At 45.0% G+C, this 15,200-nt stretch overlaps 1 protein-coding gene across 1 annotated transcript in view; it reads right to left on the bottom strand.

Moving 5' to 3' along the window:
- Positions 1-15,200, bottom strand: part of tns2a (tensin 2a) — a 57,569-nt gene that overhangs the window by 11,288 nt on the left and 31,081 nt on the right. The window contains exons 4-15 of the mRNA XM_068753940.1: positions 13,363-13,401; positions 12,920-12,961; positions 12,216-12,265; positions 11,738-11,921; positions 11,547-11,597; positions 11,323-11,445; positions 10,299-10,363; positions 8,529-8,612; positions 5,252-5,364; positions 3,168-3,228; positions 2,336-2,411; positions 1,078-1,207 (exon numbers count right to left, since the gene is read on the bottom strand). Of these exons, the coding sequence (XP_068610041.1) occupies positions 1,078-1,207; positions 2,336-2,411; positions 3,168-3,228; positions 5,252-5,364; positions 8,529-8,612; positions 10,299-10,363; positions 11,323-11,445; positions 11,547-11,597; positions 11,738-11,921; positions 12,216-12,265; positions 12,920-12,961; positions 13,363-13,401 (1,018 nt within the window). The remainder of the gene's footprint in view (positions 1-1,077; positions 1,208-2,335; positions 2,412-3,167; positions 3,229-5,251; positions 5,365-8,528; positions 8,613-10,298; positions 10,364-11,322; positions 11,446-11,546; positions 11,598-11,737; positions 11,922-12,215; positions 12,266-12,919; positions 12,962-13,362; positions 13,402-15,200) is intronic.

The following is a 15,200-nucleotide window of genomic DNA, read 5'->3' as shown; positions in this document are numbered from 1 at the left end:
TCTGAGCTTGGTTCAAAGTTTGGTGAGTTTTCGAGCATGTTCAGGGGGTCAAATTGCCGTTTAAACAGCAGAACAAAGAAGAAAAAGAAAAATAAAGAATAAAGAATTTTTGCAAAAACAATATAACTTTTTTTTCTGAGTGTGCGATTTCTACACAAAATACATTTTCGGAATGGTCTCGACGAGGGCTACGCGTCTGTGGGGGCACACAAACACGAGTTGACGAGCTTCGCTCGTCAACTCGTGTTTGTGTGTGTGTGTGTGTGTCTGTGTGTCTGTGTTGGTTAGTGTCGGGGTGTGTGTGTGTGTGCTGTTGAGTGTCGTGGGTGTGGGCGTGGGTGTGTTGGTCGCCCGATGGTTGACTCGCTGCGCTCGTCAACCATCGGAAGACAGTTACAAACACAGTTGACTCGCTGCGCTCGTCAACTGTGTTTGTCGATGTCTGTGTGTGTGCGTGTGTGTTGTTGAGTGTCGGTGTGTGTGTGTGTGTGCTGTTGAGTGTCGGTGTGTGTGTGCGTGAGTGTGTTGGATGCCGAGGGTTGACGAGCTGCGCTCGTCAACTTTGTCGAGGGTTGACGAGCTGCGCTCGTCAACTTGTCGTCTTCTGCGTTGCAAAAGCAATAGCCCCTTACGCCTAGAATAGGCGCTCGGGCCTAAATATTACCGGTAGTCAGGATCCCTCATCACAGAATGATGACGACAGTTAGAAATAAGTTACCGGTAATTTAGTTTGACCCTGTCAATTGCATATCTGAGAAGAAATAAAAAATAAAATAAAAATAAAAAACCCACAAAAATAACGTTTTTAAATTGACCAGAATTTGAGTTAAGATCCAGAATTGAAACACGACAGACAGACTGATAGAAAACAATCCGCTATTGCCATCCTTATTTTGTTTGTGGCAGAAGTCAGGGAGAACTGTCTGGTAGCTACTGTAAGGGAAGTAACAGAGTATATCCCATCCTACACAGGATACCTGCTGACCTCCAGGACATCCCATGGGAGGAAAAAGGTATTAAACACTGCACTTGGGACCAGGTACAGTGTTTCCTCCTCCACCACCTTTACACACGTACCTGTACAAGCTTCATCCAACTCTCTTTTGCCGAACCAGAGCTGGGCTCCGTGAATGGTGCAGGTGTGGTACTGCAACCTGAACACAGTGTCTCTGTCGGCACTCTGGGCGTGCCGGTGGTAGCACTTAACCTGCAGAGGGGGAAGAGACAGATGAGGAAGAGACAGAGGGGGAAGAGACAGAGGGGGGAGAGAAAGAGGGGGAAGAGACAGAGGGGGGAAGAGACAGAGGGGGGAGAGACAGGAGGGGAAGAGACAGAGGGAAAGAGACAGAGGGGGGAGAGAAAGAGGGGGAAGAGACAGAGGGGGGAAGAGACAGAGGGGGGAGAGACAGGAGGGGAAGAGACAGAAGGGGAAGAGACAGAGGGGGGAAGAGACAGAGGGGGGAAGAGACAGAGGGGGGAGAGAGACAGAGGGAAATAGACAGAGGGGGAAGAGACAGAGGGGGAAGAGAAAGAGGGGGGAGAGACAGAGGGGGAAGAGACAGAGGGGGAAGAGAAAGAGGGGGGGAGAGACAGAGGGGGGAGAGACAGAGGGGAAGAGACAGAGGGGGGAAGAGACAGAGGGGGAAGAGAAAGAGGGGGGGAGAGACAGAGGGAAATAGACAGAGGGGGAAGAGACAGAGGGGGGAAGAGACAGAGGGGGAAGAGAAAGAGGGGGGGAGAGACAGAGGGGGGGGGGAGAGACAGAGGGAGGAAGAGACAGAAGGAAAGAGACAGAGGGGGAAGAGACAGAGGGGGAAGAGACAGAGGGGAAGAGACAGAGGGGGGAGAGACAGAGGGAAAGAGACAGAAGGAAAGAGACAGAGGGAAAGAGACAGAGGGGGAAGAAAAAGAGGGGGGGAGAGACAGAGGGGGAAGAGACACTCACTTGATGTCAGAGCAGGACATTTTAAGACGTGTACCAAAATGAATGAAACCTACACTTTAAAAAATGACAAATCAGAATTGATTAAATGTTTTGATTTTACACTACATATATGAGACATGATAACTTTAAGAAAACGATGTACTTATAATTTGGAAAGTAGTTTTTTTTTTTTATCTCTGTTGAAAGTTAAAATTTACAAAGTCATAATACATGAAGAGCAAAAAAGTGAACTTGTTCTAGTTTGATTGAAGACGTTTCACCTCTCATCCAAGATTAGAGGTGAAACGTCTTGGATGTCCCGGATGACTGAGAACCGACACAGACAAAGTCATAATTGCAGCCTCGTCCTATCAGGCGACCTCTGCTTGTGTCCTTCCCGCGTGAACTCACCATGATGTCACCCTTTAGCAGCAGGGCTGGTTCGATGGACACACACAGACGCCTGCCGCCAGTGCCTTGAAGGTCACTGTCGACGTCACAATGCACAAGCAGATAAAGCATGTCAACAACAATGGACAAACATTAAGTGCACGTCACATGTCTTTAATGGACAGTGTCGACCAGTGGTGAACGGTACACGGAAATGTAATTTCGGTTCTGTTCGTTTTCGGTACAAAAAAGGCAGAAAAAATGACAACAATACAATTTGTATAAACAAATAAAAGTGACCCATTTGGGTGATATTTCAAATAAATTAGACTCTGAGTTTTTAAAACTATTGTAACAATTTAAAAATCTTAATAAAATTAGAAATAAACAAGTTAAAACTGTAAACTTAGCAGCTTGAATATGACAAATTAACTATTAACTATTCAAGCTTAAGGTTTTTGGCTAGAAAAAGATTAATTTCTCCACATTTTCTGCAGAACGCACAGAGATGCAGTGGAGAGATGGGCGGGGCTTCCAGCTCAGGCTTCTCGCTTGCATTTGCCAGGATGCCATTAGTCATGCCTGCAAGCTACTAGTGCCCTCATCAGTCAATAGTGTCCAACACTCAGAGGCGTCCGTGCGGAAACTCGCCCAGGACTTTAGTTCCCCACGGGGCGCTTAGATTGTGCTAGTAAGAAATTTAATGAGGAAAGAAAATCAGAAAATATAACCGAAGTGGACCGAACCGAAACGGTTCGATATATCCACGTATATCCACACCTCAAGTGTAACGGTAACTTCAATTCATCAACCAAAAATGATGATAAATGATATATCAGCATAAGATACTCACTATATGCCTGAAGTGTACACCAGCTGCATGGACTGGTAGATCTTTAAGAAGGGGTAGTAACCTGGGGGGGGGACAGAGACATTTAAACATAGCGAGCATTATCAACATGAAGACAGAGGAATGCGCTGACTGCCACTGGGTGGCCATCAATGAGTGGCTGGGAACATCCTGCCATCACTAACACCACATCTACATTTAATCTGTCAGTCAGATCACAAAGTAGAGAGGAGACATCTTGATTCATTTCCTGTTCCCATTTTTCGCCTTTATGCTGGTGGACATGATGATGAGGAGGAAGGTTGATGTGTTGTGTGTCCAGGAGTCCAGGTGTAAAGGAAGCAAGGCTGGGATCAGGCTGAGGAGCAGGATTCAAGTTGTTTTATAATGGAGGAGAGGAAAGAGGGATGGAGGAGGGGTTATCTTGAAGGAAGAGTTGGTGTAGAGTGTTCTAGAGGAGAACCGAGTGTCGGATAGACTGATGAGCTGGAGATTGAGGGAGTCATGTTGAACAGGTGAGTTAGAGGAGAAGGAGAAGTTCTTACGCTCCACAGGTAGGAGGTGAGTTAGAGGAGAAGGAGAAGTTCTTACACTCCACAGGTAGGAGGTGAGTTAGAGGAGAAGGAGAAGTTCTTACGCTCCACAGGTAGGAGGTGAGTTAGAGGAGAAGGAGAAGTTCTTACGCTCCACAGGTAGGAGGTGAGTTAGAGGAGAAGGAGAAGTTCTTACACTCCACAGGTAGGAGGTGAGTTAGAGAAGAAGGAGAAGTTCTGGAGTGACTTAAGTCGCTTTCACACCAGAGCTGTTTGGATGGACCAGAGTTCTTTTCCTCGGATAGTCAGCTTTGTTTGGGCAGGTGTGAAAGCTCATCCGAACTCTGGTGCGGATCGAACAAGCGAACTCTGGTCAGCCTGAAAACGTGGGTCTCGGTTCGCCCGCAAGTGAACAATGGTTGGGTTCGTATGTACGTAGTAACGCTATACAGAGTGCATCTAGGGTAGAGGAAGTACAGCGCACACTCCAAACCAAAATAAAACATGGGAGAGGGAGGGAGTTCCCCTCCTACTTTGTCCAATAAACGAGCGCCCCCTTTCAAGCATGTGGCGCTGCTCAGGAGGTTCGGTGCGCTTTAGAAAACACAGTGTGAAAGCAGGACCAAAACAAGTGATAAATGCAACAATGACTTTCAGCTCCCCAAATCGAACCGAGTCCGCTTGTTCAGGTATGAAAACGACTTTAGATGAAGTGGTTCAGAGCATCCTAGCAGTGAGAGAGTCGTGATTGGAGCAGACCTCAATGGGCAAGTTGGTGAAGGAAATATAGGAGATGAAGAAGTGATGGTAAGTTTGGTATTCAGGACAGGAACCAAGAAGGACAGATGGTGGTGGACTTTACCAAAAGGAGGGACACTTATTTCCTGAAGAGACTAGAACATGGGGCGACCTACAAGAGCGGAGGGAGGAGCACACAGGTGGACGACATCTTGTGTAAACGGAGCAGTTTGAAGGAGGTTGGTGACTGTCAGGTCGTGGGAGGAGAGAGTGTAGCCAGCCAGCATAGGCTGGTGGTGAGGAAGATGAAGAGGATGAAGGCAGAGCAGAGGACAAAGCGGTGGAGGCTGAAGAACAAAGAGGTGAAACAGGCTTTGGGTGGACAAGAGAGGCTTCCAGAAGACTGGAATACAACAGCTAAGGTGATCAGGGAGACAGGTAGGAGAGGACTGGGTGTGTCTTCTTTAAAGAAAGGAGATAAGGAGACCTGGTGGTGGAACCAGGAAGTGCAGAAGTGTCTACAGGAAAAGAGGTTAGCTCAGTAGAAGTGGGGCATTGAAGTGAGGGAGGACATGAGAGTAGCTGGTGTTGGGGAGGCCGATGCAAAGGACAGGGTGAAGTGGAGATAGTTGATTTGCTGTGGTGACCCCTCAGGGGACAAGCCGAAAGAAAAAGAATCAGATCAGGTTGTGACTAGAATGTAGCTTAATATGGTAGTCAAACGTTCAGGTAAAATGTAATTCTTTTTTGGACTATATCTCACTTTAAAGGAAAGATGAAGTAATCCTTTATCTCAAAACAATTACACCGTCTTACCACCTTCTCCCTGGAAGTTGGGGAGCGACGGGATGAGAACTTGGTGGAGGAAGAGAGGGCTGCTGTTCATCTTGATCGCCCCTGATAGAAGACCCCCAAAGTAATAGATATACCTGTGTGTGTGAGTGTGAGAGAGAGAGAGAGAGAAGTGAGACAAACAAAACAACATTTTCTCCTACTGTTAATGTAAAAAGGTAATCAGGAAATGGTTAGAATTGGTCTAAATACCCAAGTTGTTACTACATTTACTACATTTAATTCATGATTATGCACATTCTTCTATGTCCATCCATAGAAACCCATATATTATGTCTAGCTGTATAGGATGTTCATAGCAACAATCTGTGTACATAATAACCGTAAATCATTTTAACCCTTTTAATTCAGAATCAGAAGTAGTTTTTTGTCAGTGAGGGTTCACAGACTAGGAATGTTTCTCGGTGAAGTTGTACCTAACAGTAATGACTAAGATACAAAAAACATACAAGTACAGAACACATCACAAAACAGCAGCATCAGGAGTGGATACACAGATGTGTATTAGCAGCAGTAAAATTCTGTCGAATAATTGCAATTCTGGTTAAACGCAAAACTGCATTTTGTTACCTTGTAAATGTGTAATGACACTAAAGTTGGACATTTTAACACCTCCCTGGAGTCCTGTCATGTTCCATCCTGCTTCAAGTCCTCCACCATTGTCCCTGTCCCCAAGAAGCCAAGGATCGCAGGACTTAATGACTACAGACCGGTGGCGCTGACATCTGGAGTGATGAAGTCTTTTCAGCGCCTGGTTCTCCACCACCTGAAGACCCTCACCGCCCCCCTCCTGGACCCGCTGCAGGTCCCCTATGGAATCAACAGGTCTCTAGACAACGCAGTCAATCTGACCCTCCACTTCATCCTGCAGCATCTGGACTCCCCAGGAACCTACGCCAGGATCCTGTTTGTGGACTTCAGCTCTGCGTTCAACACCATCCCCCCGGGACTGCTCCAGCTCGACGTGCCCGACTCCCCCTGCAGGTGGATCACTGACTTCCTGACGGACCGGAGGCAGCATGTGCGGCTGGGGTCTACGGTCTCCGACTCTCAGACTCTCAACACCGGATCCCCCAGGGCTGTGTACTTTCCCCCTAGCTCTTCTCCCTGTACACCAACTGCTGCACCTCCAGCCGTCAGTCCGTTAAACTGATTAAGTTTGCGGACACCACCCTCATCGGGCTCATCTCGGACGGGGATGAGTCTGCCTGCAGGAGGGAGGTGGACCGGCTGGTGTCCTGGTGTAGCAGCAACAACCTGGAGCTGAACAGCCAGAAAACAGTGGAGATGATCGTGGACTTCAGGAAAGTCACAGCCCCACCGCCCCCCCTCGCCCTCACAGACTCCCCTACCCCCATCTCCATCGTGGACTCTTTCCTCTGCTGAGCCTTCTTGATGAGGGAGCTGATGGTGTTCTTCCTGCGGCAGCTGAGAAAACTCAATCTGCCGACCCAGATGTTGGTGCTGAGCTGTCATCTCTCTTGTTGACTCCGTCCTCACCTCCTCCATCACTTGTGGTACGCTGGCGCCACCACCAGGGACAGACGCAGACTGCAGCGCATTGTACGTGCTGCGGAGAAGGTGATCGGCTGCAAGCTGCCATCCATCCAGGACCTGTATGTCTCCAGGACTCGGAGTTGGAGGCATGCAGGTCGGATCACAGCCGACCCTTCTCACCCTGGACACCTGGACATGGACCAGGTGTCCAGGTGTCTCTCTTCCCCCGGGCATGAGGCTACGGTCCATCCGGACCAGAACCTCCCGCCACAAGAACAGCTTCTTCCCCTCGGCTGTAAGACTCATGAACACTGAATAATTCTGTCTCGGACTAATGAACATTTTACTACCGGTAACTTGAACTGTTCTGTTTGCACTGCGTGATTATATTAGTTTACTGCTGCTGATACACATCTGTGTATCCACTCCTGATGCTGCTGTTTTTGTGCTCTGTTCTGTATTCATCTGTTTTTACTTAATCTATTTTAGGGCATCCTCTACTACAACATAGCGCTGTAGCTAGCATTTATTATTGTCATTACTGTTACAAGTTGCACGATTGCACCGAAAACAAAATCCTAGTCTTCATTGACAATGGCAATAAAGTTATTCTGAATCTGGCCTCATTTATTTTGTACCACTTTGGTTGCTGTATCCGTAATAGCTGCAAAGCCCAACTGAATTGTTTAATTTTAATGATGAAGTCACCAGATGAGGTTGATATGTTGGAATAAAAAGAATCTGCTCTGTTAGTTTTTTTGTGAAACCTGCAGCTATGCCTGGACTTTAGGGGGCAGTAGCAAGCCATTTAGCCGCAGACATAACAAAAAGCCTAAGCTCTCCGTGTGTCTGTTGTGAAAATATACCCATTCTCTCAGAATCAGCTGCACCTGTGTCGTACTGTAAACTTCAGAACTGGAACTTTCTACTTTTTAATAAAAATGTCCTCCTGTCATTTATAATGGGACCTCAGGGGGCAGTTTGTTGCTACTCCTGGCTTTCCATGACGCGTGCGAGGATTTCTAAATAGGAAATAAAGTTTCATATTCAAAGCCCAGCACAAAAAACCTGGAAGCCACTAACAGTGGTTTCTCCAAAGAAGGAAATGAAGCACGTAAAACTGAAGGGAAAATGTATCTCAGAGTCTTTTCCTAGAAACGTCTTTGACTCAACTGAGAAAACATTTCATTCCGTTTGTCCTGATTCAAGAAACTAATATTTTTTCCATTTGCATCAACATGAGATTAATCCTGTCAATGTATAAATGAGTTTGAAATAATAAATACATTTATTAACAGCTATTCAAGGAGCATTTTGGGAAATAAAATTGTTTAGATCGTTGAGATGAGACCACTCATACAAACTACAGCAGAAGACATGAACTGTGCTAAACACACTGCAGGCTGCAGCAAAATGACTCTGTCCCCCCGTTGAACAGGTTATTTCTTTATGTTTGGACCAGCCTAGGCTTGAGATGACAGGTAACATGTATTTAGCATGTTTTACAGGTAAAGCCCTTTCCCTCTTTCTACAGGACGGATTTTATTCATAAGTTACTCATAAGCGACAAAAACCAGGATCCTGTAACTAAAGCATCTACAAAGGATTCACCCCATAGTCACTTATTTACACGTTTTCCTGCTTGGTGTCGTGGAACGGACAACACCTGAGGTCAGCAACTAATCAATGGATGAAGAGTTTGTTCCTCTTAACAGATTGCTTCATTTCATGCCATTGTAACTACCTGTTTTGGGATGGCTGGAGGGAAGAGGACACCTTATCTTCACAGAACTTCCTCATGGCAAGAGTACTGAGAGCCTGGTCCGCCCTACACACAGTTACATATAAACACACAAATGCACATGCTTTAAGCCAACTGTCATCATGGGACTTGCACCAGACTATATTATGCCAAAAAGTACATGGAGAGGATACAGCTGGCAGTGGCCACAGGATAAAACCACTTCCACCATTCCTGTCAAAAGTCCACTGGGCTTAATTTATCAAACCTTTCGAGTCTGGATGGAAACTATTGTGCTAATGTCTGTGTACGTTCTCAGTCATCCAAGTCGAGGTAAATCACAAAGAACAAAAACCAAGAATCAACTGGACTTGTTCAAGTCTGATTGAAGACGTTTCACCTTCATCCAAGAGGCTTCTTTGGTTCTAAATGACTGCTAGAGAGTCCAGATACTTAAACTCCTGTTGGAGCAGAAAACAAAGAAAGGACAGAAACCACCAAGACAGTAAGATGCCCCAGGAGTCATTAAAACCTGAGTAGACTCCTCAGGATTTAGCTTATTTAGCCTCTAACAACCCTTCATCTTAAGGACGCTAATGACTCCAGGGATTCGTTAGTCAGGTTTCATGACTGCCGGGGAGCATTAGCATTCATAGAGGAAATGCTAATTCTGCTGGGGAGTCTGATTGCCTTGGTGGTTTCGGTCCTTTCTTTGTTGCTTTGTTTTCTGCTCCAACAGGAATACAAGTATCTAAGAAGCCTCTTGGATGAGAGGAGAAACGTCTTCGATCTAACTTGAACAAGTTCCAGTTGATTCTTCAGTTCTGCTCTTCATGATTTATCATGACCTGGACGACTGAGAACCTGCACAGACACATATTTAAATCCAGCATCAACTCTGGGCAACTCAGCTCTTCTTGATTTTCTTTTTTTACAGGTTTAATATTCATAATGTGAGCCAGCTTTGGCAGAAGAATAGCAGAAGATGTAGTAGTGATGAAGCGTAGTAGTACTGCTTAGGTCGATAACCTTTAAACACAAAAAGAAAAACTTGTTCTAATACTGAGCTTCATGCTGGAAAATAATGTTTCATTAATTAGTAAATGCCATAAAGAAGTATTAAATAAACAATACATTTATAACTAATTATATAATAAACACAAGTTTGTGCACCATTAATCTCATCATTTAAAATTAATCAATCAAATTAAATTACTCAATTTAAGTCAGCACAAAGCTGCTACACAACACTTTTTAACCAAACAAATTTGATATTGCACATACTGGAAAGACTAAATTGATATAGAGTAGAGTAATAGAGAATAGATACTCTTGAATTACATCATCTACATAAATAAAAGGTTATACCAACAGAATCTCTGACCCCTCCCACATGTCATCCTGGACTTCTCTGGATTTCTCAACTGTTCCAAACCAAAGTCAATCACAGCCTCCTCCAATTGACCTGGACTGCACCACCCACCTGGACTTTCCACTCAGTGCTGCCCTCTACTGGTATACTTCAAGAATTGTACTGAACATTTCGATTGTAGGTCAATGACAGTTATTTGTAAGAAACAATATATATACTAGAAATATACGTAAAATATTAACAGAGAAAAAATAAATAAACCTCTTTCGACTTAAAACTACTTTTGAGTTAACAATAGCTGAACATCAATTGAGTGATCTTCAAGGTTCTCCATGTGTGGATGTTTCCATGAACAGGAAGATGTCAAATTGTGTTTTGGGGTGTCTGCAGCACAAACTCACCCTGCGGAGATCTTGCTGTAGTGCATGTAGGCTGCAATAAGGACACCTGTTTTGCCCTTGTTGCCCTGTTGGACAACGAGGCGAAAAGATACAAAGGTCACCATGTGCTGATTTCACCCTCAGGAATGTGGTTTCACTACATCAGCTGATTTTGCCAGAATGCTAGCTGTTTTTACTGCGTTGAATTTTCAGCGACATTGATAGTGAGTAGTCATGGAGAGAGATGGAGACAAAGCATGGACACAGGAAGAATTCAAACTAAAAAGCTTCCTGTGGTGTTTTCCACACTGGGTGATCCAAACTTCCTTACACATTCCATACGCATTCCGGACACAAATTCCGAATATGACCCCTTTAAATGCCACTCAGGAGGCTGCACCCCCACACGGAGCAGGAATTAAGGCTTCTTTAGCAGTGAGTCTCTAAGCAGAAGCGTTTTCACTGTAGGAAAACTTGACTATTCTCAGGACTGCTTTGATCTGCAGCTAAGAAAGAATTCTAGAAAACAAAAGCTGAAAGACCACAGAAGTAGCCTGGCTTTAAAATGATACATGTATTTTCACCAGAACAAATAAACAGGCCGTGGGACCGGGTCAGCCTCAGCGCCAGCTGTTTAGGATGACAGAATGGAGTCGCATAATGATGCGTGATGGCGTGGAAGCCAAACGCCAAACCGACAGTTTGAGCTCATTGGATGTTTAGATTAAGGGTGTAAAAAGCTTTTACACAGCAACTTTGTTTTCAGTCAAGTTGTATATGAAAACAACAGATCTATTTATATCAGAAATACTGACTGGAGAGATGATAACTGTCCAAGTAAGTTCATTTAGTGATATCATGTTCTATTTAAATGTATTCTGTTTGATACTATGCCACTACATTCCAGAATGTACTATTGCACCATTGTTCTTATGTTGCTTTATTTACCCAGTAGCTACTTAGCGATAAGTCATGTTGCAGATTAAAGTGTTTAAACAGTGGGACATCCATCCAAAAGTCCCTCATTGGCCCCATGGACTCTGACCTTGCAGTGCAGGACCACCACGTGCTGGGGGTCAGAGGTCAACCATGTCTCCATGGCCTTGCATATGGCACAGATCTTATCCAGTGGTGGGGCGTGGAGGTCTGGCCAGCCAAAGTCATGAACCTGTCGTTGAGGTACAGAAGATCTTTGTGTGGTTTAACACCATCTAACAGAAGGCTGTGAACTAAATGAGGATCCATCAACAGCAAGTGGAGAAGTCCTACCTTTGGGTTTAGTCGACTGATATCGTGGCGCCTCTCAGAGAGGTTCAAGAGCTGCAAGAAAAAGGAATTGCATCTTTGTAGCCAGTTATCTTTTCAGTTCCTTTGTCTCTGTTGCCCGACTTAAGGCCATCCATCACAGCTGCAACGGGCACCAAGACAGGAGGAGCGCACCGCATCCCGGTTTTCCTCACCAGAAATTTGTCCTGATGTTTGGACTTGAGCATAGCAGCCACCTCCTTCAGGTTGATCCGGTATCTCTGCTCGTCCAGCTTAGGGGGGAAGAAGACGGAGATGATCCTCTCTGTGATGTAAGTCAGGTCAAAGTCATAGTGGTGCTCCATCACGCGGTCCATCACGCGGTCCACACTGAAGCTCCTGCAGGGACGGAAGGTGGACATACATGTGTGAGAATGTGGCCGCTGGCGAGACTCGCGGGCAGATGGACGGAAAAGAGAAAGCAGAAGAGAAACTGGATACTGTGTGTGACTCTGCCGTGTGTAGGTGAGTTGAAAAGCTAAATTTCTGGGTGGAAGGAAGGAAAGGCAGATTAGTGAAAGGGACATGAGATGGGGAAAAAAGAAAAGGCAACGTCTGGAGCTGCGTTTTCTCTGTGGAACAGAGTAACAGGTGCTTCAGGTGCCACGATGTCAACCAATGGCTGCCGTTTACCTTGGCAGCGTGTTCCTCTGGTTGGTGCAGCTCAGAGACTTGGTGGACCCCTGTGGAAAAAAGAGGCGACTTGTTGAAGATACGTGATAATCATCGACCAACGCTCTGCCATTCATTCCTTTGTATTTGTAAAACCAAAAGGTTTATTTCCGGTAACAAAGCACTGGGAGGGTTTCCTGCACTACAGGCAGATGAGGGGCATACTCATTTACTATGGGAAAGGTCAGAGACACGATTTAACGTGGATATCTGGCCGGATCCCATCCTTCTCCCTGTCCGGGTCTAAGCCAGCCTATGCTCCAGCGCCACCAGGGTTTCCAGTCTGTCCTTCATACCCGACGTAGAAGAAAGGAACCGTGACCTTCCCTCCAGTGACACCAGAAGTACAGATTTTCCACTTTGACACGAGAAATAAGAAATTCGATGAGCTGATTGCCAGGGAAAGTTCTGAAAGCATTCAGCTCCTAAGACTGTCAGGAACATCCAAGCCCTATGAGGAGCCTCAGCGTTTTTATTTTGCTTTTATTTCTGTGGACTACTCTGTGCTGTGTTTAGTACATGGGAAATCAAAAACAAGGAAGCCACAAGAAGTTTATTTTTTTACAGGTTTGCAAATTTCCAAGTTAACATTCCAAGTAGGAAAGGTGCAGATAGAAGCATGGAGTGAGGATGAGGAGGGCGGATGGGGGGTAGAGTGTGCTTACCAGGTGCTGGGTGTGACGAGAAGGAGTCGTCCCTCTACGCTGCTGAAAGAGAGGAAAGAAGGAAAGAGCAACGATAGAACAGAGGAGAGAATGATGTGAAGAGGATGTAGGCAAAAGGGAGGAGGTTGAGAGGAGGGGAGAAAGTAAGACGGGGGGGACAGAGAGGAGGGGATTCAGAGGAAGGAAGGGAGAGTTAATTAAACAAACAGAATCTCTAATGGATAAACATTTCTACTTCCTGTAGCATCGTCAACCTTTGGAATCCTGCAGCGCTCCAGGAATGAACTGAGCTCAAACTTGGTTGAGAGCTCTGACTCCCAAAATAATTGAGGAGGAAACCATGTGGTGGTTTTTGGGAAGACATGGCTCATGACCGAGGCGGGACAAAGAGGGGAACCCAGTCCGTACTGGTGAAAAGACATGGGTGTATGAAACCGACTTACCAGATCATTGGAGGGTGCTGGGACACATGCAGCGTTCACCTGCAACACAAACGACACACACTTGAAAATGAAATCCATGATGATGATGAATATATTTATTAGATAGAATGTTAGAGTACAAGTACAGTCACACAGTAGCATGTATTACAGTACAAATAAAGTCAAACATCCTGTCAAAGAGGAGCATTTCTAAAGCCCTTGCGGTCTTGTTTCCGTTGAAAGTCCTTCGTACAATTAACAATACAAATTTAACAATACAAATAAAAATAATAAAAATAAAACATAAAAATAAAACCAATATTCAATAACTCAATTGATGCAAAGTAACATTAGAAAAATAAAATGATTTTACACCACCGATGCAAACTAACAATAAATCTAAAATAAATTACACCACTGATGCAGAACGACAATGAATGACAATAAATTACAAAGAGACTTCATATGTGCAACGTAGGTGGACGAAAAAAGGGGGTGGGGGGGGGTTTGAGTCATGATGACTATCTCCATTTCTGTCCCCCTGAAAGGTGTATTTTTAGGGCTGTTTTGAAGGAGGTCAAAGAGGTGCATGTTTTGAGGGCAGGGGTCAAACAGTTCCACCCTTGGGTGGCCGTATTGTAAAAAGATGATTTACCCATGTTAGTCCTATAGGAGGGGGTAATCAGGTTATTGTTTGAGCTCCCTCTAGTGTTGTGGCTGTGGGTGTCACTAAATCTGTGGAGGTGTTTTGTCAGGTATGCAGGGATTGAGGGGACTGAGGGCAGAGCTGCATTGACTATTCCATCCATCCGTCTAGCTTGAGGACAGGACGACAGATTTGTGAGATGATTAAGAGCTAATGCGTCCTCAGACAGGAAGGTAGAATCCTCCACAAAACACGCTGCGGGTTGGATGATCTAGCAGCTGGATCATCCAGCTAGATCATCTACGCTGCTAGAATTAGCTAGAATCTAGCTAAAGTCCACCTTAAATATAAATATAGTGCATAACTGAACTCGATGAAAGGTTCACATTTAAATGAAGAGTTTAGCTTAGACTGCAGAATACACGCAACGCCACAAGTTCACACTTTTACATTTTGGTTTTTAGAAGATGTGATGGGGGGAAAAAACTTCCATTGCATAGTGATTAAGGGATTAAAGGAGAAACATAAAGTATGGAGATAATTAGCAAGAATGCAAATTACATTCCAGAATAGTTTAAGAATAAAACATCCATCACATCTGAATGTGGATCGATAAGTAAGCGCTGAATATTGTATTTTCTGCCACAAAAGCAATGCAGTTGTGTGAAGAAGCGTTTTGGGGCTTTTCATAACAATAGCGTCTCTTGTCCTGAGGATAGCCTCGTAATGACGCTACAAAAGTACACACACACACGCACACACACACACACACACACACACACACACACACACAGAACCACATGATGATGAGACGGGCACAAACACTGTCTGTAAAACTAAACAGTGTCACGAAAATACAAAGAGCTGATGTTCCCCGAATGTTGCAAGCAAACAAAGAGTTAAGCAGAAAGCAGCGGGACAGAGACAGATAGCGGGACACATCAAATTCCCATGTCTGCTTTTGGACCTACAGGTCAATAAACTATGGCAAAGGGAAGCAGTCCAAACGAAGGGGGCTAAGAATCATGCTTATGTAACTTACAGGCACACACACACACACACACACACACGCACTCACACACACACACACGCACACACACACGCCTGTTATGGAGTCCTTTTTGGACTGTTTGTTGGGATACAGGAAAAGGGCAAGGTTTCTGTATACCTCATTACCCACCAAAGGGAAGTTACACAGGCCCCGAACCGAGGG

This window comes from Brachionichthys hirsutus, chromosome 2 (assembly GCF_040956055.1).
Source record: "Brachionichthys hirsutus isolate HB-005 chromosome 2, CSIRO-AGI_Bhir_v1, whole genome shotgun sequence".
NCBI lineage: Eukaryota > Metazoa > Chordata > Actinopteri > Lophiiformes > Brachionichthyidae > Brachionichthys > Brachionichthys hirsutus.
This window is presented reverse-complemented; position numbering and strand designations above follow the sequence as displayed.